General features: G+C 51.6%; 1 protein-coding gene and 1 long non-coding RNA gene across 3 annotated transcripts in view; one reads left to right on the top strand and one right to left on the bottom strand.

Moving 5' to 3' along the window:
* Window positions 1–427: 427 nt before the first annotated feature.
* EXOC6B (exocyst complex component 6B) overlaps window positions 428–22,800 on the bottom strand; it is a 329,969-nt gene continuing 307,596 nt past the window's right edge. For both annotated transcript variants that reach the window (XM_051798180.1, XM_051798176.1), the window contains 2 exons: window positions 7,779–7,891; window positions 428–3,078 (listed from right to left, as the gene is read on the bottom strand). In XM_051798180.1, the coding sequence (XP_051654140.1) occupies window positions 2,952–3,078; window positions 7,779–7,891 (240 nt within the window). In that variant the 3' untranslated portion in view covers window positions 428–2,951. The remainder of the gene's footprint in view (window positions 3,079–7,778; window positions 7,892–22,800) is intronic.
* LOC127475993 (uncharacterized) lies at window positions 11,524–14,843 on the top strand. The gene is made up of 3 exons (XR_007906449.1): window positions 11,524–13,255; window positions 13,653–13,777; window positions 14,045–14,843. It is a non-coding gene; the product is annotated as an uncharacterized LOC127475993 (long non-coding RNA).

Raw genomic sequence — 22,800 nt, 5'->3', positions numbered from 1 at the left:
GATTTTGAAGGAAACGAGCCCAAAGCAGCCCCTGGAATGAAGCACCAGCCAAACTTCTCCCGGCCCCATCCGAGCCGGGAGCTGAGCTTGGATCCAAAACAAAGTGCAAAAATCGCTGAGGGCGTCTGACCTGAACTCCAGCCCTTGGAATAAACCCCCCAAAAAAAACCCAGGAAAAGCCTCCTCCTCTCTCTCACACACGCTGATGGCTCAGGGAGAACACTCCCCTCACCTATGGATACACTTTGGGCTGCAAATTCCCACCTTACATAGAATTATTCCCAACCCTTGGGCTGCCTGACAAGATGATAAGAAGTGCAGATGCTTCCCAGGAAGCCAAAATTGGGTGGGTTTTTTTTGTTAATGTATTTTTTCCCCCCACCTGGTGCTGTTTGTTTGTTGGTTTTGTTTCCTGGAATATTTTTGAGAATATTTGCTGGAAAAACTGGGGGAACAACCCGATTTTTTTTTTTTTCTACAGCCACTGCTTAAAAACTCAAACCCTTTAAGTGCCTGGGGAGGGAGGGGTTATAGCAGCATTATTTATTTGGGGGGGAGGGAGGCTGCAAATCTTCACTTGAGGGTTCTGCTCCCTCTTCCCACCCTCCTTAGAAATTCCCTTTCCCTCCTGAGCAACTCCATCCCCAGAGGAGGATCCCTATCATTAGCAGGGGACTTAGAGGGGATTTGGGATGTCTTCCAGGGCTCTTTAGGCAATTTGTTCCAAAGATTAATTTTATTTGGAAGGGGATGGAGCCGCATCTCTTGGAACAAAAAGTTAATTAGGACCAGAGCACCAAAAATGTCATTTTTCATCCCGGGGCTGCGACTCGCGGTTCAGGCTCTTGACCTCCCGAAATCAGGAACACCCAGAATCCCTCCCTTGGCCAAATGTGACTTTCCCAGTGACATGTCTGGAGTGCCAGGAGCTGGTTTGTGGGATCCCAATCCCAACTTCTCCAAGAAGAGCTTAAAAGAGTGAAGGGACCCACCCCGGGCACGGCACGGCCGTGTTGCCCCTCTGGGAATTGAAGCTCTGGGATGGAGATGGGAAGGAGAGCCTGGATGTGGGATGGGGTTTAGAAAAAAGGTGTTGCCTCAAGGCCCAGCTGTGTTGAGGTTTTCTTGTAGGAACATGGGATACAGAAGGCAAAAATGGAATTTCAGGGTGGCAGCAGATGCTTCGTCCACCAAAATCCCTTCCGTATATTTGAGGATCCCGATCCTTCTCCCTTTATCCCACAGCCTGACTGAGTTCCTCTGGTCCCCCTGGAAGCCTCTGCTGGGTCATTTGGGGGTTTGTCTACAAAGATGATCCATTTCTGGCCACGTGACACCAACTTTCCTTCACCTGCTTCTTTTTCCTTCACCCTCCTTCCATGTCCTTCCAAGGGGTATTAAAAAGGAATTCGCCTCTGATCCCCCTCCAAAACCAAGGAACCACAATGCCAGGATGGGCTTTCCCTCTTATTAATGAAAATAATCCCTTGGTCCTCATGGATGGAGGCGGCTGGGGCAGGACAACAGCCCCAGGAGGTCATTCCTGACCATATTCCTGTTCAATTCCAGGGTTAAGCAACACGAATCCTTCCCAAAAACAAAACAACCCCCCCAAAACTCTCGCTGAGGAACAAGGAGAGAGGATAAAGCCTCATCCCCTTCGTGCATCCAGAGGGTGGGAAATGGGCTGTAACATCCCCCAGGAAGATTTTAATTCCCTTTACCATGAGGGTCTGGGAGGTGGGGAATGTGGCTGGATAAGTTTTCACCTGCAGGACTCGGGAGTCAAAAGGGTAACGAGGTGATAAGGGTGAAAATCCCCCTCAGTAACCTGAACCCCGGAGCTAAAATCCTGGTGGGAATGTTGCCCTGCTCCTCAAAAGCTGCCTGATTCCAGCAGAGCATCCTGGGGAACCTTCAGAGCTGAGGGGAATTTTGTCCACAGGCACTTTGGAGCCGGGATGGGGGCTGAGCATTGCTGACTCCATGCTGGGAATTCCACAAGCTTCCCACTCCACGTCCCATCCAGGGCTGCTCCAAGGAGCAAACCAAGGGAAGCAGAGGAGCTTTACCCCATGGAAGCATCAAGAGGAGAGGAAAGATGGGACACTAGCATGGAAAAGAGAGGGAAAACCCCTGAATGCAGTGCCCTGGACATCAGGAGAGCTCAGTTTTACACCACCCCTCCATTCCTGTTGCCCGAATTCCAGCAGCATTCCAGCACCAATCCGGCTCCATGGGACACCCTGCCGGGTTATCCTTTGGCTCTCCCTTTCCAAATCTAATTAATGAGGCAGCTCTAAAGCCCTTCTGCACCCAGTGACAGGTCCACAGACCCCAGCAGGTCCCGGTGGAGGAGCTCAGGGGTGGCCACGCCGGTCATGGACACACGGGAAAAGGTCGCAGCTCCAGGGATCCCCAGGGATCTCCCTCTCCTGAGGTGGAAATCAGCTCTTAGAGGGGAAAACGAGGAGAAAAACTGGGAAATCACTTTGCCTTTTCTCCTACCTATAAATCCAAACCACCAGCTGGCAAGACACATTAAGGGGTGACCCTCTTCCCTTTGACCAGAGCCCATGAGAAGAACCCAAACCGCGGCTCCTCCTTCCGTTTTTTGTGGATAACAAAAGGAAAGCAGGATGATCCCTTCAATCTGGTTGATCCAACAAGAAAACAGCCCAGGTGTGAGCTTCCCTCTCAGGCTTTAGGATTTCCCAGTGGCTTTCCAAACCCCTGAAAATAGGAGTTTATCCCAGGAGCCTCCCGACGCCCCCTCCGAGCCTCTTTTCCCAGGGATTGTTTCACCGGGAGCATTTCGGGAAACGGGGAGGGGGGTGGAGGAGGGGGAAGGTCCCAGGAATATTACAGGTGAATAAAAAAATACATATATTCTCTTTCAACAAGGATCCCAAGTCCAGGGGGGGGTTTTGGGAAGGAGGTGCCCAGCTCCCTCAGGAGTGGTGGCTGTTGATGAGGCCGCGGAGCTGCTTGGCCACGGTGTCGATGAGCTTCTGCTTGTCCCGCTCGTTTTTCCGAAACTGGGCAAAAACGTTGTTTTTCCTGCTCGTGTCTCTCATCCTGCGCAGAGCAGAAAGAGGTTATGGCACAAGGGGTCGTCACCCCCCGAGCCCTGGGAGAGAATCATGTGGGAATTTCGAGCGTTCGGTGAGGAGGCGCCTGAATTTGAGGGCTCTGTGGCATTTTGGGGCCTCATTCTGCCTTGGCACATTTGGTATTTTTGCTCTCACAAATCCCCATCAGTGTCACCACTGTGACAAAATCCATGAAGCCCTAAAGCCTCTCCCTCCAAACAGGTCCCTTCTGAAGTGGCGCACGACAGAGACGTAATTTCGGGAGGAAATTAAAAAAATTAGCATCAAATCCACGGGATGAAGGGGTTTAACTTGAAAGGGTGCGTTGCACGAGGCTTTTGTGGAGGCTGGAAAGGTCTGGAGGTGTGAACTTAGAATATTATATGGAATCATGGAATGGTTTGGGTTGGAAGGGACCTTAAAAGCACCTGGTTCCAACCCCCTGCCACAGGCAGGGACACCTTCCACTAGCCAAGGTTGCCCAACATATACAATACATATGTTATATTAATATATATAATTTATATTAATTATAACATGAAATAATTGATATTTAAGGAAGGAATCCAGCTTTTTTGAAGCAACACACTGGTCTGGGAAGGGAAACCTCCCCACCAGGATCAACCCTTGAGCAGCTCCTGAAGGTACCAACCTCCCATCACCCAACTGGTTGGGGCTCAGCTCTTCCATAATACCCTGCTCTGTACCTGATTTTCTGGGTAAATCAGATCTGGCAGAGGTTGAGGGGCTTTGGATGCATCCCACAATCCTGGTTTTTTTGGCTTTGGAGACCAAAAACAAGGATTAAAGTGACGGGGACACAGGACTGATATTCCCTGGGAAGTTGGCACTTTGATCAGCCCCGGGGGGTTTGGGGTTAATTGAGCACAACCCAAAGCTCCTGAAATCATTTCACTCATTGCACAAAAAATATCCAAGGGTTTTCATGGTTCAATCTTCCTGAAAAGAGCCAAAGGGAATCTGAAATGTTCCCAAAAACATCCAGCTTGGAAGTGGAAACAAGGATAACAACTTTATCCCAAAGGCTAATTTACTGGAGTAGTAAATGCCCAAAGACATGGGATTACAAGGGAGCTGCTTTCCCTACAGTAACTGGATAGCCTGGAGCACTTGAATTCAGCAAAATAAGGATTGTTTCTTTATTTTCCCTGGGGTTTTTTTTGCCAGAGATGGCTTCCAGCTGCTCCCCTGCAAGAACCAGGGAGCAACCGTGCCTGTGGGAAGAGGAGTTTGGAGTTGCCCGGGTTAGACCTGTCCCAGGATCATGAATTTTGGGCACTTCCACAGCTCTGAACAGCTCCAGAGGTCTCAAAGAGCAACACCAAGAGAGCTGAGAGCTCTCTCAGGTTATGTGGGGACATCAGAGGTGCTGAAAGTCAACTTGTACCTTCAGAAACCTGCTCCCAACGTTGTGTCCACCACTCTCCATCCCTGCCTGCTCCAGGTATTCCCAGGTGAAACACAGGGAATTTAGAGCAGGACATCCTCTGCCCTAAGGGGATCCTGAGCATCCTCAGAGCCATCTCTGACCCCGTGGGACCTGTTCAGGTCCAGGAAGTATTTTTGAAGCAACACATGCTCTATGCAAGAAAACCTTTGTGTGTGTTTGAGTGATTAGAGGAGAGCTGGATGGATAAAACCACGGGATCAGGATGGAAAGGAATTGCAGTTGGAGCACTGATCCCACAACAAACCCACAGGTGGGCCAGTTAAAGCCTGGCAGGGATGGGAGCTGCTGGTTCCTCCAGACACCACATGAAGGGAGAAGCACTGAGCCATGAAGTTTTACTGATGAATTAAATTCCCCCCAGGACACTGAATCCTGCAGGATTTGGGTTGTGCTGTGCAGATTCACAGTTCCATTTCTCTGAGAGGAGCCCTGGGACGACCGAGCCCGGGTCTGTAACGTCAGCGCCGGGATGAGAAGTGAAAGGAAGGGAAAGAGAGAGCTCAGCTCCGTCCCCACCCCTGTCAACAAACACCCCCTTCAACAGAGCCAAGCTTTGTTTAAATTAATCTATAAGGAAAAAAAAGGGAAGGGAGTAAAAGCTCCTCTTTTAGCTCTAATTAGTGCATTTGAGACGCCAAAGTTCCCGGAGGGCCCCGTTTTCAAAGGCAGTTTGCATTTCCATCGTTTAGTGCTCCATTTAAACCAAACAATCAAGGCACTGCAAGGTGAGGGTGAAAGCCCAGGCAGGCAGAGTCCTTACACTCGGGGTATCCTGGGAGAGATGTGTCATTGGGAAAAGAGATAAGGATGGAAACGGGTCACAGAACGAGCCAGAGGATCGGAATTTCCCCCCTGCCTCGAGGGCTGGGGAGCTCAGGGAGGACACTCAGGAGAGCTGGAGCTGGTGGGTGATGGACAGAGACCCCCCCAAAAGGGCCTGAAGTCCGAGTGGGGAGAGGGCAGAGCTGGAATGGCACAAGGATGAGGGACATGCAAGTGCCAACCCGGTGATTTCACCGGGGGTTTCTCCATAAATTCAATTGGATACGTGAAGATTGTCCTTCAGATTCCTTTCCATAATGGCAAGGAGTGATAAGACAAGAGGGAATGGCCTTAAGCTGAAGAAGGGCAGGGTTAGATGGGATACTGGGAGGGAATTCTCCCCTGTGAGGGTGGGGAGGCCCTGGTACAGGTTGGGCAGAGAAGCTGTGGCTGCCCCTGGATCCCTGGAAGTGTCCAAGGCCAGGTTGGAGCAACCTGGGCTAGTGGAAGGTGTGGGTGGGGAACTGGATGACCTTTAAGGTCCTTTCCAATCCAAAGCGTTCCATGACTCCATGACTATGAAATGACATCCCTTTAGAGGAGATCAAGCAAGTCAAGCTGGGGTTTGGTGGCTCCTTAACACCATCACCGAGCGTGGAGCTGCTTCTCCTGCTGTCCCACTGCCTTCCCAGCCACTGCCATGGATCCCAGCTTACTGCCTGCCTCCAATTCCCTGGCTCTTCCAGCTGCTTCGTGTCCAAGGGCTCAGATTTTTGATGGCTCTTTATTTTAGCATTTTGCCAATAGCCCTGAAAACCCCTCAGGCTTTGGCATCACGAATCTTTGGTGCTTCCCTCAAGGGTGGGATGGCCCAGGATGTCAGCTTGGGAAATCACAGAAATATAGAATTATTCAGGTTGGAAAAGCCCTCTAAGATCATCCAGTCCAACCATTAACCCCACACTGCCAAGGCCATGTCCCTAAATAACACATCCCACAACACATGAAGGACCCACAGAACAACCATCTCCGTGGCATTAAAATGCTTTAAACGCAGAAAACTCCCGGAGTTTAATCCCCATGGACCATTTGGCAACATCTGGATGCCACAAGATGCTGTGGAATGAGTTCTTTTCCTCTGCTGGAGAGGAGGGGGAGGTTATGTGGACCTCACATGATGCAGCTCTAAAGCTCAGGAACATGCCAAGGTCACTCATAGGATAATTTGGGTTGGGAGGGACCTTTAAGGACATCCAGTCCCACTCCCTGCCACAGGCAGGGACACCTTCCACTAGCCCAGGTGGCTCCAACATGGCCTTGGATGTTCTAGAAGTGTGGCCTCAACCTACTCAAACCCAACTGCATCCCTGGAAGTGTCCCTGCCCGTGGCAGGGGGTGGTACTGGATGGGCTTTGAGGTCCCTCCCAAGCCAACCATTCCATGATTCCATGATGGTTTTATCCTGCCTGTTCCTCCATGCAAGATTTAGCAGTGGGGTGCCCATGGAACGAGCTGCTTGGATAATTATTAATTATCATTTTTGGCTGGTCTCTCGTCTGTCCCATCAGCAGGTCTGAGGAGGCAGGAGGGGAGTGGATCCTCCCAAAGACAGCTTGGAGGTCACCTAAAAACACTGTCCCTGTCCCACAGGGCTTTTAGCACTTGATCCTCTCCGTGGATCCGACAGAAGGGAGATGGGAGTAGAAATAACAGAAATAGAAATAATATAATAATAATAATATAATAATAATAATAATAATAATAATAATAATAATAATAATAATAATAATAATAATAATAATAATAATAATGATAGAATATTTTCAGTTGGAAGGGACCTCCAAGGATCATCTGGTCCAACTGCCCAACCACTTCAGGGCTGACCAAAAGTTGAATCCTGCTGTCAAGGGCATTGTCCAAATGCCTCTTAAACACTGCAAAATTTGGGATGGGTTTAGATTAGATATTGGAAGAATATCTTGTGTACTTTTTTTATATATACACATATATGTCTATTTTTTATATATATACACATATATATAAAAAAATATATAATAATTAATACAATACAATATTGATATATATTGCATATTGAATATCTCGTGCCTGCAGACCAGCAAATTTTAAATCATTTGGGGGCCTGAGATCCCACCTTTACAGTGGAATTTTGCTTTAAGACAAGGAGAACTCTGCTTAGGAGTGAAATAAAAACACAGACCCTCAGTCAAGTCCTTGAATTTTGATAAAAAAACAGGATTCAGGTCAGAGGGATAAACCAGGAATTTCCTATTTGAGCTCCCACTGATCACCTGGGGGGGAAATCTTTGCTCCCTGGATCCCAGGGAGCCGCCTGCTCTCTCCAAGCTGCTCCATCCCAGCACCACCAGGATGGAATGAGCTGCCAAAGCAAGACTGGGGTGAAAACTATCCCGGGATTCCGGAGCCACACTCACTTTTCCAGCAGGACCAGGGCAGTTGTGGGGTTCACACGGAGGTACTTGCACGTGGGCTGCCCGTAGTCAGCCAAATATGTCGACCAATCCCACTGGATGAACAGATCCAAGAGCTGGAAAGGGAAAGAAAACCAAAAACAACGGATAAAAGATTTTTAAAAAGCTGGAAAAGGGAGCAGGTGGTTTAGCTGGAAGCTGGCAAAGGTCCTGGACAGGTGGAGTTCACCACCAAAAATGGCTTGAAGGCTTTATTAATTTGTTTATTATGGTTCTGCTAATGTTTAATTATCAAGTGTTATTAATTTATGAATATTTAATGCTGATTTATGCATGACTATGTTAATTTATAGTGCACTCCTGCTGCGTTATCTCTGGTTTTGGGGTGAATTAGTGGATTTGAGGTTTGAGACATCCCAAGAAGGTGGGTGGGGAAGGACCCCAGAGCCCTGACTCTCCCAGCCCTGGCAGGAGGACACTTTTGGGGTCAAAGTCACCACAGATTTCTTCAGTCCCCAAATAACCCCTGGTGCAGTTTGACCCATGCCCCCGGGATCTCCCACCACACTTGTTCCACCTCAACACCTTCCAAGTGCTTTGGGAGTGCCTCCAAGGAGCAGAACTCCCTGGGGAGGTGTGGGATCCGCTCAGGAGCTCCGGGGTTTATTTTGGGTGGATGCATCTCCCAGAGCCTGGGAGTCCCAGGTGCTTTCCAGCCCTTTGTGAGAGAAACCACCGGGTCCAACAGTGGGGGGAGGAAAAGAGGGTTAATTACAGAATCCCAGGAGATGCTGAGTTGGAAGGGACCCACAAGGACCATGGAGTCCAACCAGCCCTGCACAGGACCAGCCCCAAGAATCCCATGTGCCAACTGTGACAGTCCCTGCTCCAGACCTCCAAAATTCCCATCTGGTCACCTCCACAAGTGCCCCAGTGCTCCCAGAGGAGTCAGGTGGGGGACAAGCAAACTACAGACCAAGATCCCTAAATGCTCTGTTCCCACCCTTTTTTTTTCCTTAAAACCCAACCAGGAGCTCCCATGTCTTTCCCTCACCCCTCAGTGGCTTTCCCACCCACAGGGACACAGCTGAGGATCCATGGGATGCAGCCTTCACCTCCACCATCTAAAACAGGTTTAAGAGCTTCATTCCCCCCCTCCTCCCCAGACATTCCATCCTGGAGAGCAGGAACAGACTCCCACATCTTTCCCTCATCCCTCAGAGAACCAGCTTTCCCACCCACATGGACACAGTTGGGGAATCCATGGGATGCAGCCTTCATCTTCACCAACCAGCCTGGTACAGGACCAGCCCCAAGAGTCCCACATGCCCACATGCCATCCCTGCTCCAGATCTCCAAAATTCCCACCTGGTCACCTCCACAAGTGCCCCAGCACTCCCAGAGGAGTCATGTGAGGGACAAGCAAACTACAGACCAGTTTTTCTAAATTCCCACACCATCCCATTTCCTTATTTTCCTTAAAACCCAGACAGGAGCTCCCACATCTTTCCCTCACCCCTCAGAGCACCACCTTTCCCACACACACCGACATAGCTGAGGATCCATGGGATGCAGCCTTCACCTCCACCATCCAAACCAGGTTAATTAAGAGCTTCACTCCCCTCCCCTCCCAAACATTCCACCTTGGAGAGCAGCTGTGACCACTCTATCTGGGAACAGACTCCAAAATCTTTCCCTCACCCCTCAGAGCACCACCTTTCACATCCATCCACACAGACACTGCTGAGGATCCATGGGATGCAGCCTTCACCTCCACCATCTAAACCAGGTTAATTAAGAGCTTCATTCCCCCCCTCCTCCCCAGACATTCCACCTTGGAGAGCAGCTGTGACCACTCTATCTGGGAACAGACTCCCACATCTTTCCCTCACCTCTCAGAGCACCGCCTTTCCCACACACACAGACATAGCTGAGGATCCATGGGATGCAGCCTTCACCTCCACCATCCAAACCAGGTTAATTAAGAGCTTCATTCCCCTCCCTTCCCAAACATTTCACCTTGGAGAGCAGCTGTGACCACTCTATCTGAGAACAGGCTCCCGTGTCTTTCCCTCATCTCTCTGTGGCTTCCCCACCCACATGGACACTGCCGAGGATCCATGGGACGCAGCCTTCACCTCCACCATCTAAACCAGGTTAATTAAGACCTTCTGCATCTCCCCCCCTCCCCAAACATCCCGTCTTGGAGAGCAGCTGTGACCACTCTATTTGGGGACGGGCTGCCAAGCGCGTGGACGTCTTCATCTCCCGCCTCGGCGCGTCCCGGCGCCCACCACCGAAGCCGGGAGAAGCCGGGAGAAGCCGGAACCATAGAGGGCCCATTGTCCCCGCGTCTCCATGGTTTTCCTGGAGGCTCCGGCGCTGTTTAACAACGCGCCCTGCCCCGCCAAGAAGGGGATTTAGCTCCTCCGAGACCTCGAGATACAAAACAAAAATGTGCAACAAGATTCTCTTTGACTATGTAGGTCAGGGCAAAGAAAAACAAGCCGTCGGGAACAATCCCGCGGGCTGGCGGGGGGGACGGATTAGCCGGGACCTAAGAGGCCTTTTCCAGCCCGCGGTCCCGCTCGGCTTTGTGCGTTGGGGCCATTGTGTCAACTCCAAAGCCGAGCTGAACATCGCTGGCAGGAGGTTTTTCCAACGGTTGGCACCTCCAAGAGACAACCTCCAGGATGATTTCACGGGCCCCTTTCAGGCGGGAGCGGCGGGGCCAAGGCCCTCCCGTGTAGGGTTTGTCGGCCGCTGGGAGAAGTTGCGACGGTTGTAGACGCTAAATGGGAACCCCCACAACGCACCAAAGGCCTCTCGCTGGTGGCCCGGGGAGGCCGAACGTGCCTCGGGCAAATCCCGAACAAAGCAGAACGAGTTTGTCGCCCTGGAAAAGCCCATGGTCGGAGCGCCTGAGGGGCCAGTAGGCCTTCGTGGGGAACAGGAATAAAGGGCTGGGGGGACAGGGTGAAAGGAGCAGGGAAATGAAAAGGTGAGGGGTAGAAAGCGGTTGGGAGAAGGTGGAATTAAAATGTTGGGAGTCGTTATAAACAGGGAAGCGGCGGAGGCTCGGGAGCTCAGAGGAGGCCCCGGAGGTGCTGCCAGGGCTGGAGCCCCTCTGCTCTGGAGCCAGGCTGGGAGAGCTGGGGGGGTTCCCCTGGAGAAGAGAAGGCTCCAGGGAGAGCTGAGAGCCCCTGGCAGGGCCTGAAGGGGCTCCAGGAGAGCTGGAGAGGGACTTGGGACAAGGGAGGGAGGGACAGGACACAGGGAATGGCTTCAAACTGACAGAGACACTCCAATGCCGTGGAGGTGCTGGTCAACTGTGGCCGAACACGAGGTCAAGTGGCCAAGAAGGCAAAGGGCACCTGGATTGTAGCAGCCCTGTGTGGCAGCAGGACCAGGGCAGTGCCTGTCCCGGTGCTGACACTGGTGAGACCCCACCTTGAATTCTGGGGGCAGTTCTGGGCCCCTCACAAGAAGGACATGGAGGGGCTGGAGCGTGTGCAGGGAAGGGAACAGAGCTGGAAAGGGGCTGGAGCAGCAGGAGCGGCTGAGGGAGCTGGGGGGGCTCAGCCTGGAGAAAAGGAGGCTCAGGGGGGACCTTCTGGCTCTGCAACCCCCTGACAAGAGGGGGGAGCCGGGGGGGGTCAGGCTCTGCTCCCAGGGAACAAGGGACAGGAGGAGAGGGAACGGCCTCAAGCTGTGCCAGGGCAGGTTTAGATTGGATTTTAAGGAAAATTTCTCCCCAGGAACAGGCTGCCCAGGGCAGTGGTGGATCCCCACCCCCGGAGGGATTTAAAATCCCTGTGGATGTGGCACTTAGGGACACGGGTCAGTGGTGGCCTTGGCAGCGCTTGGGAGAACAGTTGGACTCGACGATCCTCGAGCTCTTTTCCAACCTAAACCATTCCACGATTCCAGACGCCCCCACCTCAAGCTGGACCTTCCCAGAGCTCCCTCAGAGCCCGACTGCCCCCGGCTGGCTCCCGACAGTGACGGATGGCCTGTGTATTTTCCAACTGTTTGCCCACATCCATCTTTTCGGCTCAGCAGGTCCGAGGATATCCAGGGCCGGCACCTTTGCCGGGGGCAGCGCCGGCGCTCCGGGTCGTGCTCCGGAGGGGAGAGGGCTGGGGAGGAGGAAGCCCGAAGGCTCAGGGAGAGCTGCCTCGGAACGATTTATCTGTCACATAAATGTGGTTTTATTGGTTTTACTGTTTCAACTTTTCACCTCTGCTGCTAAATCTGAACGGCACACACACACACACAGAAAAAATAAAAAAAAGGGAAAGGAAAAACCCGCCCGGGCTGCTGAGGGTCTGCCGGGGGAGTTTCCAAATAAAATATGCAAATACCATTAATTCTTTAAACGAGAGTCTCTCTTTCAAGGCCATAAATCAAACTCGACAGCACGTACACTGGGGGGAAAGGGAAAAGAAGAGGAGGGGAAAAAAATAAAGAGGAGCTTTTAGCACGATGATGCTGAAGGGGGATAAGCTCAGGAAGCTGCAGGGCTTGTGGAGAGCAAGAGAGAGGTTCAGGTGCGTGGTTATAAAAACGAAGGAACGGAGAGTGGTTTCAATGTGATGCCAAAAGAGAGGTAAACTAATTAAAAATAATAAATTAAAAAAGAAATTAAAATTGGTTTTATACGGATATATGAACTTTTCCCCGAATGGTGAAAATTGAAATGGTCGAATCCAAGAGAGGAAAATGCTGGAAAGAAAGAAAGAATTCAACTGGGAACCAGTTGCCAGCCCTGCCCCAGGCTTTCCTAAGCAGGGGCTGAGAAGCACTTTCTCCCCATTTCATGGAATCACAGACTCACAGAACCATCTAAATTGGAAAAGACCTTTAACACCATTGCCACAGAATCATTTAAATTGGAAAAGACCTTTAATGTCCTCGAGTCCAACCGTCAATTCTACCTCAAAACCCACTTCCTTTGCACTCCCCTCGCAACATCACGTTCAAAAACATTCTTTTCCTCCAAGCAGAGGCTTGTTTTTAAGCCCCTCACCCCAAGCATGGGGAGAGGATGGTTGAAAACCTCACTGCTGGTGGCAAACGGGGACAAGGCCATGACTTTGTGACTCCCTCCAGATGGGAGGCAGGGCAGGACAGCCCCGAGCTGGGTGAAACTCCTTCAGCCAAGCCAGGAATAATGGAATGTGAACCCCCCAACTGACTCAAAACACAGTTTGCAAGCTCTGCCAGAGCCCTGGGAACAAGATCTGAGCCAGCACCAGCACTGGCATACTTGGCCCCTGAGTCACAGAGCCATGGAATTACGGAATGGTTGGGTTGGAAGGGACCTTATGGAACATCCAGTTCCACCCCCTTCCATGGGCAGGGACACTTTCCACTAGACCAGGTCTCTCTAAGACCCTTGGACACTACCAGGGATGGAGGAGTCCACAGATTAGACTTCTCACTGTGGGCTTCAAGAAACATGGGAAGTGATGCCCAAGGTAGAAGATGGCAGGAAAGGGAGACGCACGTCTTCTAAGATAAATAACCCCCCCCAAAAAATCTCTTGTCCTATCTCAGAGAAGTCAGGATGATGCTGCAGGGATAACTCTGGATCTGGGATCCTCTCAGCCCAAAGGATCTCTACTCTCCTCCTCAAGCCTAAAACATGAAGGTCAAATATTTATGGAATCCCAGAATCCCAGAATGGTTTGGGTTAGACAGGACCTTAAAGCCCATCCAGTTCCACCCTCTGCCATGGGCAAGGACACCTTCCACTTGACCAGGTCTCTCCAAGTCCCATCCAACCTGGCCTTGGACACTTCCAGGGATGGGGCTGTGACTGCCTTGGAAGGGATCTGGTTCCATAAGAGACATTCCCTCATCACAATGTCGCAGTCCTTAAAGGGTGGCTACAAGAAGGAGGAGGAGGAAGGATCTCTCTTCACAAGGAGAAGACACATAAAGCCTCCAAGTTACAACAGGGGAGGTTTTGTTTCAATATAAGAAAGAAATTCCTTAAGGTGAGAACAATCTTTCACTGGAACAACTTCCCTGGGGGTGTGGTGGGGTCCCCACTGCTGGAGGACTTCAAGGTGCAATGGGAGAGGGTACTGGATCACCTCATCCAGGCTTCCTTTCCCACCGAAATGATCTCTCAAGGTCCTTTCCTAACCTGGTTGTTCCATGGTTCTGTGATTCCATCCCAGAAATAAACATCCCTTCCCTTTTGTATTATTATAATATATATATAACATTATTATTAATATTACCACAATATTTATTCCCAGTGACAAGAGTGAGCACCAAGGTGGATTGAGGACTTTCCTCTGCCAAGACCGTCCCAGTAGATGAGATGGTGAGAGGGCTGGTGGGAAACATTCCACACAGAACTAAACCTTCCCTTCAATAAAAGCCTAAATTGGGGAATTCTTGTGTCCCTGCAGCTGTTTATCACCCTTTCAGTCCTTGTTCCTCCAAGCACACCCAGCCTGGGAGCAGGTGGTGCGTGAGGTTTTCCTTGCGACGGGTTTTTGGGAGACTCGGATCCACATGGAAGGGCCAGTGATGCCACATGGTTACAGCCAAGCTTTCAGGAGGAGTTTTATGTCCCCTGGACGCCAGGGCATGGAAAAGTGTTAACTAAGTCAGGTTTGGTGTTTTCCCAGCTGGAAGGAGCAGTCCTGCCCTGAAACCTGCTCAGGGTCACCCATGAGCGACTGCTCCCGCTTTCCGGGGGGAGAAGGAGGGAGTATTTTCAGAACCAAGCTGACAAACAGCTCTCAAAAGCTTTATTATCCCTTCTAATCCTCACAACCTCGGAGCCTGATGCTCTTTTTCCACAGTCCTTGTGGCAGCACATGGAATGAACAGCCTCTGACCCGACACCTTCCACAAATGGGCAGTGCTGGTAAGAGATCACACCATGAGCTCACAAACCTATGGAGATCTTGCCTTTAAAAAACTCATTTCACTGACTTAGCATCACAACTCCTTCCCTAAAGGTGACAACAAGAGGCTCAGAGTAAATCAGCACTTGAGTCCCACCACTGTTCCACCCGTAGGAAGGGACAGGATACTCCCAGTGGGACCAGAAACCGGCCAGGTATGACCCGATCCTGCAGGGTACTTCCATAAAAGACCAAAAACTATGGAAAACCAGAGGGAATTCCCAGTTTGCCCATGCCTAAGCTTGCCCACAACCCATCCCACCGCTGGCTGAGCAGCCCCTACCAGAAGCCAGCTGGGAATTGTTCTGGAGCACAAAAGCCCAGGGAGCTTCCAACAGCAGCAGCCACAGACGAGGCCATCCAAACTCATTTATTTTGGTGAGGTTTCAATTATTCCTCGTGGGAAAGGAATATTGAAAGAGAAAGAAATATTGGAAGCCACGGGGAGATGTGGGTTTGGACAATAGTGGTGCCCAGAAGAAAAGGCACCGGGAATTGGAACATCATGTTGGTTCCTTTAATTGTGAAAGACACGGAGGGCAAAATTGTGGCCTAAGTGAAAACAGGAGCAGATTTGTCACCAATTTCCCTGGAAATGAAGATTTGCTCCATGTTTGAGCGTCCTTTGCACGAGGGGGTGGGAGCAGTAGACTGATGATGCCCTGCCTGGAGAATGTTCAACTCAAGGGATCCACACATGGAGCACAGGGAAGGTTTAATCGGATTTCAGGTGCTCACCAGCCCTGGATTTCCTGGATTTACTACATATCAGGGAGTTCTGCTTGGAGCTCCAACCCTCCCAGTGGCTCCTGGGAATATGTCCCACCCAGGGATGTCCTTTCTCCTAAACACTCACGTAGGAGTGCTCAGAGAAGAACCCAATCCAAGTTCCTCATTTAACTTGACTGATTTTACAAGCTAAGGCAGCAATTTAAGCTTTTTTTTTTTTTTTTTCTCTTTATATCTGCAAAAGTCAAACAGTTCTTGGAAAAAAAACACGAGAGGAATCTGGAAGGATTTATGGCAGACAGGACAGTATGTAACAGAGAGAGGTTTGAGACCAACAAAGCCCTAATCTGTCCAGTCTGGATTATATTCAGATTCATATTATTGCCTGTTTATAGGTTTTTGTATTCCTGACATCAGATTTCCAGCGGGAAGGGCTCCAGAAATCTCTCTGCCTGCGTTGTGTGCACAGGGAGATCTTTCCTGGTTTTCCATCTGCAAGTGTTCATGGTTTATGAGGAGGAAAAACCTCTGGCTTTCCACCTGCTTTGAAGCACCGCTGGAATTACACGGGGCGTCCTTCCCGCTCTTTCAGAAGGTGTTTATTCCAAGGGTCTTGTTAAAAACCCCTAACACAATTCTACCTTCAAAACGTTTCTGGTTGTAACTCACAAAAAAAACCCCAACCCTTTCTTTTGGGTTAAATTGAGGAATCCACCTTCTCCTCCCACCCCGCCACACGAAACCACACGAAGGAGCCTCGAAAGGTTGTTGGGCTTTGAGAGAAGTGCTGCAAAACACGAGCTGAGGAGCAGCACATCCTGTTGGGGTGACAGTCCTTGAGGTGGCTGGAAAGTCCCCACCAGCTCCTTTCACGTCCTGCTGGTTTTGCCGGTGTAGGACCGTGGCTTTTACTCATTCCCTGGATATTTGCCCGGAAGGGGGAAAGCTAAACCAAATTCTAGGGAAATCCCAAGTTTCTTTGCTGGTGGTAAAGCACTTGGGGGGGACACACACAAACAAACAAGCAAAACAACCCAACAAAAACGAGGCATGAAAATGATTTGGTGCAAACCCAGTGGGATCTCAGCGTTTCGGGATAAAATCCGGCGTTTCCAGCGATAACCACCCGGCCAGGGGGGGGAATTTTATGAATGGCCACAAGAACAAAAGGAAACTCTGCCCCTGCTGGGTTCGGTAGCCAATTTACACTCCTTAAAATAATTCTTTTGGACTCATCAGATTCTCTGGGCAGGTTCACAAGTTTGCAGGGAGTATTTCCACCCTCCAGACCCTACGATCCGGGTAGGACACGAGGACAATACTGGGCAGGAGCCAAGAGAAATGAAAGAGCCTCGGAAGAGCGTTCCAGAGGGACTGCTATTGAATAACACTTTGCTTTTCCATTTAGCCGTCACAAAAGGGGGATTCATTCCCAAAGAAATGATGTCTCCTTTAGAAGCATCTCCCCAGTAGCTGCTCCGGGCTCAGACACATCCAAGAGCTGCATCCATCCCTGTTCCCAGCAAGGATGGAGCTGGTTGAATTCTCCAAGGTCAACATCTAGTGCTACGGGGGGGCTGAATTTGGGATGTGATGCTTGGAAAACTCTCAGCTCGGAGATAATTATTGTTAGAAGCATTTTTGAAGGTGTTTCAGGCAGGAAAAGGTGGGTTTGGGGAAGGTAAAAGACCCCCCAGCTCCGTGGTTGGGAGGTGGTGGCTCCGTGTTCAGGTATCCCATGGATATGGGAATTCCTTCCCGCTGCTGTATTCCAGGTGTGTACAGCCTCCTGGATTTATTTGACTCACCCTGCCTGACCCACACTTCAAAATCAGAAAGATTTTCCAAAGGAAACACTAAGAAATGACATGGGAAATCCAAATATCAGGATCCTTCAGTAAGGGAAGAGTTAAACACGAGCACAAAACCCCCACAAAACCCCCTAAACATGGGAAAGGAGGTTGAGAGGGGAGAAAAGCAACAGTTCTCCAAACAAAACCACGTCCAGCATCCATCTGATTGTACCAAAGGTGGGAAAAGAATCGCTTTGATGCCCCTTTTCCAGGGGAAAACAGACAGAGCAGTCAGAAAGCTGTGGGGAGGGGAGAGGTTGATGCTCCTCATCCTCTGGTAGTTCAAGGGACCTGCAGGGCTCAGGGTCTGCCCAGTTTATAAACAGGCCCAGCCCATTTGGTGCCACCAGCAACGGGACGTGACACCCGGACACGCTGGCGAGGGGTTGGAGGGTCTCCCACCAGCACGAGGAGCAGGGATGGGTGACCCTGCTCAGCAACCAGGATCCCTCCTTCCCCAAAAAAAGCCGGGATATCTGACTTTCAACCTCTCCTGACATCCCTGAAGCACCAGCATCACCTTCCCCGAGCCCCGTGGGCAGCAAACCACCACCACCACGCCGCTCCTTCCTGTTGCTCAGCTGACGCGCCGAGGTCGCCTTTTTCTTTTGTTTACACGTTAAAAAAAGGGGGCTAAAACAAAAAAAAAATAAAATAAAAAGGGAAAAAAAAAAAAAAGAAAGCAAGAGGAGGTGACCTCTTGCTCACCCCGGGCGGGCTCTGAGAAGCTGCCGCTGCCTTCACCTCCGGATGAACTTTCAGATTATCTCAGACAAGATTCACCTTGCATTGAACTTGTCCCCGGCGCGGCAGCGCAGTCACGTAACCTTGATTAAACATTGCAGCACGACGTGGCTATAAATTTAATGAGCATTATCAGGGCTTCCTCCCGCTCCTCCTCGGGCAGGGGGAGCGATGGAAGCGCCGGGAAGCGCGCGCCGGAGCGGCCGGGAGGTGGAGGAGCAGGGAAACCTCGGGTGGGTCGAGGAACGAGATGGGAGATGGGGGTTTGGGAAGGGCGGGTGGTGGGGGCACCACTTGGTCTGTTCAGCCTGCAGGAGACTGAGGGGACACCCACTGGGGTCTTCGACGTCCTCACGAGGGGAAGAGGAGGGGCGGGCACTGATCTCATCTCTCTGGTTTTGTGCTTCCCATCATTGACTTCAGAATCCCGGGATATGCTGAGTTGGAAGGGACTCCCAAGGACCATCCAGCCCAACCCTCAGCCCTGCACAGGCCCAGCCCCAAGAGTCCCCCCCTGTGCCCCTGAGGATCAGCCAAACCCTCCTGGAGCTCTGGCAGCCTTGGGGCTGTGCCCACTGCCCTGGGGAGCCTGGGCAGTGCCCAACCAGCCTCTGGGGGAAGAACCTTTTCCTGAGATCCAACCTGAGCCTGCCCTGGCACAGCTCCAGCCATTCCCTGGGTCCTGTCCCTGGTCCCCACAGAGATGACTTGCTGTGGGTTTGGTTCCCACCCACAGAGAAGCAGGAACAGGAGGGAGATAAAGCAGCTCCTGTGCTGTTCAATGCAATGAGTTGTGTCTGGGCTCTGCAGCAGGAGCAAGTGGCTCCCAGTGCCCACCACTAGCAGGGATAGCCCATGGAATCATTACAGGGCTTTGTTGCTCAAAGAACCAGCTGAGAGCACTTGGTGTGTTCACCTGCAGAAGAGGAGACTGAGGGGAGACCTCATTGGGGTCTTCAACATCCTCAGGAGGGGTGGAGGAGGGGCAGGGACTGAGCTCTGCTCTGGGGGGACCAGGGACAGCACCCAGGGAAGGGCTGGAGCTGTGCCAGGGCAGGCTCAGGTTGGATCTCAGGCAAAGGTTCTTCCCCCAGAGGCTGGTTGGGCACTGCCCAGGCTCCCCAGGGCAGTGGGCACAGCCCCAAGGCTGCCAGAGCTCCAGGAGGGTTTGGCTGATCCTCTGGGGCACAGGGTGGGACTCTTGGGGCTGGGCCTGTGCAGGGCTGAGGGTCGGACTGGCTGATCCTGGTGGGTCCCTTCCAGCTCAGCACATTCTGTGACTCTGTGACCGAAGCAAAAGCAAAAACCCTGAACAACAAGGCGCTCCACCAATTCCGTGGGTCCCTTCGCCCAGCAGGAAACCTTCCTGGGGCCGCGGCCTCCTAAACTCTGGCTGCCCTTTTCCCGCCGCCCGTCGCCGCGTTCCCGGAGCTTTCCAAGCCGCAGCCGTGACGGGAGGCAGAGGCAGCCGCCTCTTCACCTCCCAGCTGACACGGAGGGAACGGCAGAGCTCGGCATCCGCAATTCCTGCCGCGCTTCCAACCGCAGGGGTCACTTGGCCGCGCGAGGGGAGAACGTCTGGGCGGCGAAACAGATACACTCGAGTTCAAGTGCTTGAAATACCTTCCTCTTTTTTTTTTTTTTTCAAAAATAAAACCCAACACTCAGAACTGAACTAATATATCCCTGCTTTCCATGATAACTTCCTCCTGAGCTCCGGGGTTTTGTTTAGTAGATCCATTGTTCCCGGCCAGCCTTGCCCTGGGGTCCAATCCGACCGCGGTCTCATTTTTCCCCCCTATGTAACCGATGCTTATTTCTTTAAGCTCCACTGTAAACACAAACCACGCTGCGCTGCCCCGGCCTGGCTTTGCAGGAGGGGTAGGCTCAGACCTGGGACTGCTTCCCTTTGTGTTGCTTCCCTAGGAAACAAAAAAAAGGTTGGGGCTGCTGGTTCCAGGGCTTCGAACACCTGCGGGATGCGGGTGGTCCCCGCGCTCCGGCGCTGGATCGATGACCTTGTGCTGCTTCCAAGGCTGGAAACATGTGGCCTTGCTAATTATAGACCTCTTTAATGTTCATTAGGGGCAGGGGCTGAGGCGGCAGCAGCATCTGGAGGCCTTTGAGGTGCTCGGGGTGAAGGAGGAAACCACCAGGCAGTGTCCCATCGGTGGGAACAAAGAGAAAGTAGGAATAAAACCTGGGCAGAGGGGATGGTTCAAGGAACACAACAGGAGGTGGGGATTTGGGAAGGGTGGGTGATGATGGGTTTGTGCTTCCCATCATTTCCTTGTTGTGGGTTTGGTCCTCGCCCAGAGCATCCTCCTCGCCCCAGCAGCCAGAGCAGGGGGAGCTGGGGGGATCCAAGAACTGCTCCTGCTGCAGCTCCAAGGGAACATTTGGAGCAAAAGGGGCTTTTTCTCCCCCCAGGGGTTCTCTCCCCCTGATTCCTAAACCAGCCTCCCAGGAAAATCAGGTTGGAAAAGACCTTTAAGATCATCAAGTCTGATCATTCCCCAGCACTGCCAAGGCCACCCCTGATCATGTCCCCAGGTGCCACATCCACAGGGATTTGAAATCCCTCCAGGGATGGGGATCCACTCCTGACCTGGGCAGCTGGGCCAGGGATGGACAACCCTTTCCAGGAAGGAATTTTCCCTATTTCCAATCTAAACCTCCTCTGGCACAGCCAGAGGCCATTCCCTCTCTTTCTGTCCCTTGTTCCCTGGCAGCAGAGCCCAACTCCCCCCCTGCTCCCCTCTCCTGTCAGGGAGTTGCAGAGCCAGAAGGTGCCCCTCGAGCCTCCTTTTCTCCAGGCTGAGCCCCCCCAGCTCCCTCAGCTGCTCCTGCTGCTCCAGCCCCTTCCCAGCTCCGTTCCCTTCCCTGCCCACGCTCCAGCCCCTCCATGTCCTTCTTGTGAGAGATCCAAAACTGCCCCCAGAATTCCAGGTGTGGAGGAGACTCATCTCCCAGGAACCTGCCCAAAGATGGATCCAGCATCAGTACAGAAGAAACCACTGACATTGGGGTCTCTGCCCAAGGGAGAGGATGGAAGGGGTACCAGAATCAGGGACCTGCCACTGGGATTTGGGCACCAGAATCAGGGATCTGCCACCAAGATTTGGGCACCAAAATCCGGGATCTGACACTGACATTTGGACACCAGAATCAGGGATCTGCCACCAGGATTTGAGCACCAGAATCAGGGATCTGACACCAGGATCTGGACACCAGAATCAGAGATCTGCCACTTGGATTTGGGCACCAGGATCAGGGACCTGCCACTGACATTTGGACACCGGAATCAGAGATCTGCCCCCAGTATTTAGGCACCAGAATCAGGGATCTGCCACCGAGATTTGGGCACCAAAATCAGGGATCTGCCACCTGGATTTGGACACAAGAATCAGGGATCTGCCACTGACATCTGGACACCAGAATCAGAGATCTGCCACCTGGATTTGGGCACCAGGATCAGGGACCTGCCACCGGGATTTGGGCACCAAAATCAGGGACCTGCCACTGGAAAGGGATTATTAAGGATGGAGTAGGTAACCTTGGATGCCAGCAGCTCCCCTCAGGAAGGTTTGCTCACCAAACTCCCAGAGATGTTCCCCTCAAAGGCACCATGTCCTTCCCTGGTAGCGCCACCTGCAAAACTAATTAAGGCCCTGAAATAACCCTGCCAATTTGGGTGGTTGATTAAGACTATTTTTATAAGGCCAGGGGATTTATATTTCCAGAGGCTTAAGGAGCCTTTGGAAAACAGGGGGAGTCATTTCGAGCCGTTCAGGGGAGTCTACGGAGAGGGAGATGCAGGAACAAGTGGATATTTAAACCAGCTGTGGAGACAGGGCTGGTAAGGAAACATTTGGCTTAAAGTAAACACACAGAAATAAAAGAACTTTGCAGGAGCAGAAAAAAAATCGTGGAGTTTGGCACCACTTGGCATCGGGAAAAAATAACTGGATTTCTTTGGCTTCTGGAGATGAATAAATTCCCAGGGAAAATGCGAAGGTAAATTCATGATTTCACCTTCTATTTTTGACTGACAGGGTAAAAAGCCTCTTTTTTTTTTTTTTGGAGGATCTGCCACCAGGATTTGGGGACCAGACGCAGGGAACTGCCAGTGGAATTCAGGCACAAAAATTAGGGACCTGTCACCTGGATTTGGGAACCAGAGTCAAGGACCTGCCACCCAGAGCTGAGCATTAAAATTAGGGACCTACCACTGGGATTTGGGAACCAGAATCAGGGACGTGCCACCTGGATTTGGGCACCAGAATTAGGGACCTGCCACCAGGATTTGGGCACCAGATTTGAGGAAATGCCAGTGGAATTCAGACACCAAAATTAGGGATCTGTCACCTGGATTTGGGAATCAGAATCAGGGACCTGCCACTTGGATTTGGGAACTAGAATTAGGGACATGCCACCTGGATTGGGGCACCAGACTCAGGGACCTGCCACTGGGATTTGGGCACCAAAATCAGGGACCTGCCACTGGGATTTGGGCACCAGAATCAGGGACCTGTCACCGAGATTTGGGCACCAGACTCGGGGAACTGCCAGTGGAATTTGGGCACCAAAATTAGGGACCTGTCAGCTGGATTTGGGAATCAGAGTCAAGGACCTGCCACCCAGAGTTGAGTATTAAAATTAGGGACCTGCCACTGGGATTTGGGAACCAGAATCAGGGACCTGCCACCTGGATTTGGGCACCAGACTCCAGGACCTGCCACTGGGATTTGGGCACCAAAATCAGGGACC

This window comes from Manacus candei, unplaced genomic scaffold, assembly GCF_025592945.1.
Source record: "Manacus candei isolate 608988 ecotype Guabito, Panama unplaced genomic scaffold, ASM2559294v1 h1tg000048l, whole genome shotgun sequence".
Classification (NCBI taxonomy): Eukaryota; Metazoa; Chordata; class Aves; order Passeriformes; family Pipridae; genus Manacus; species Manacus candei.
Note: the sequence above shows the minus strand (reverse complement) of the source record. Positions and strands in the feature narration are given on the sequence as shown.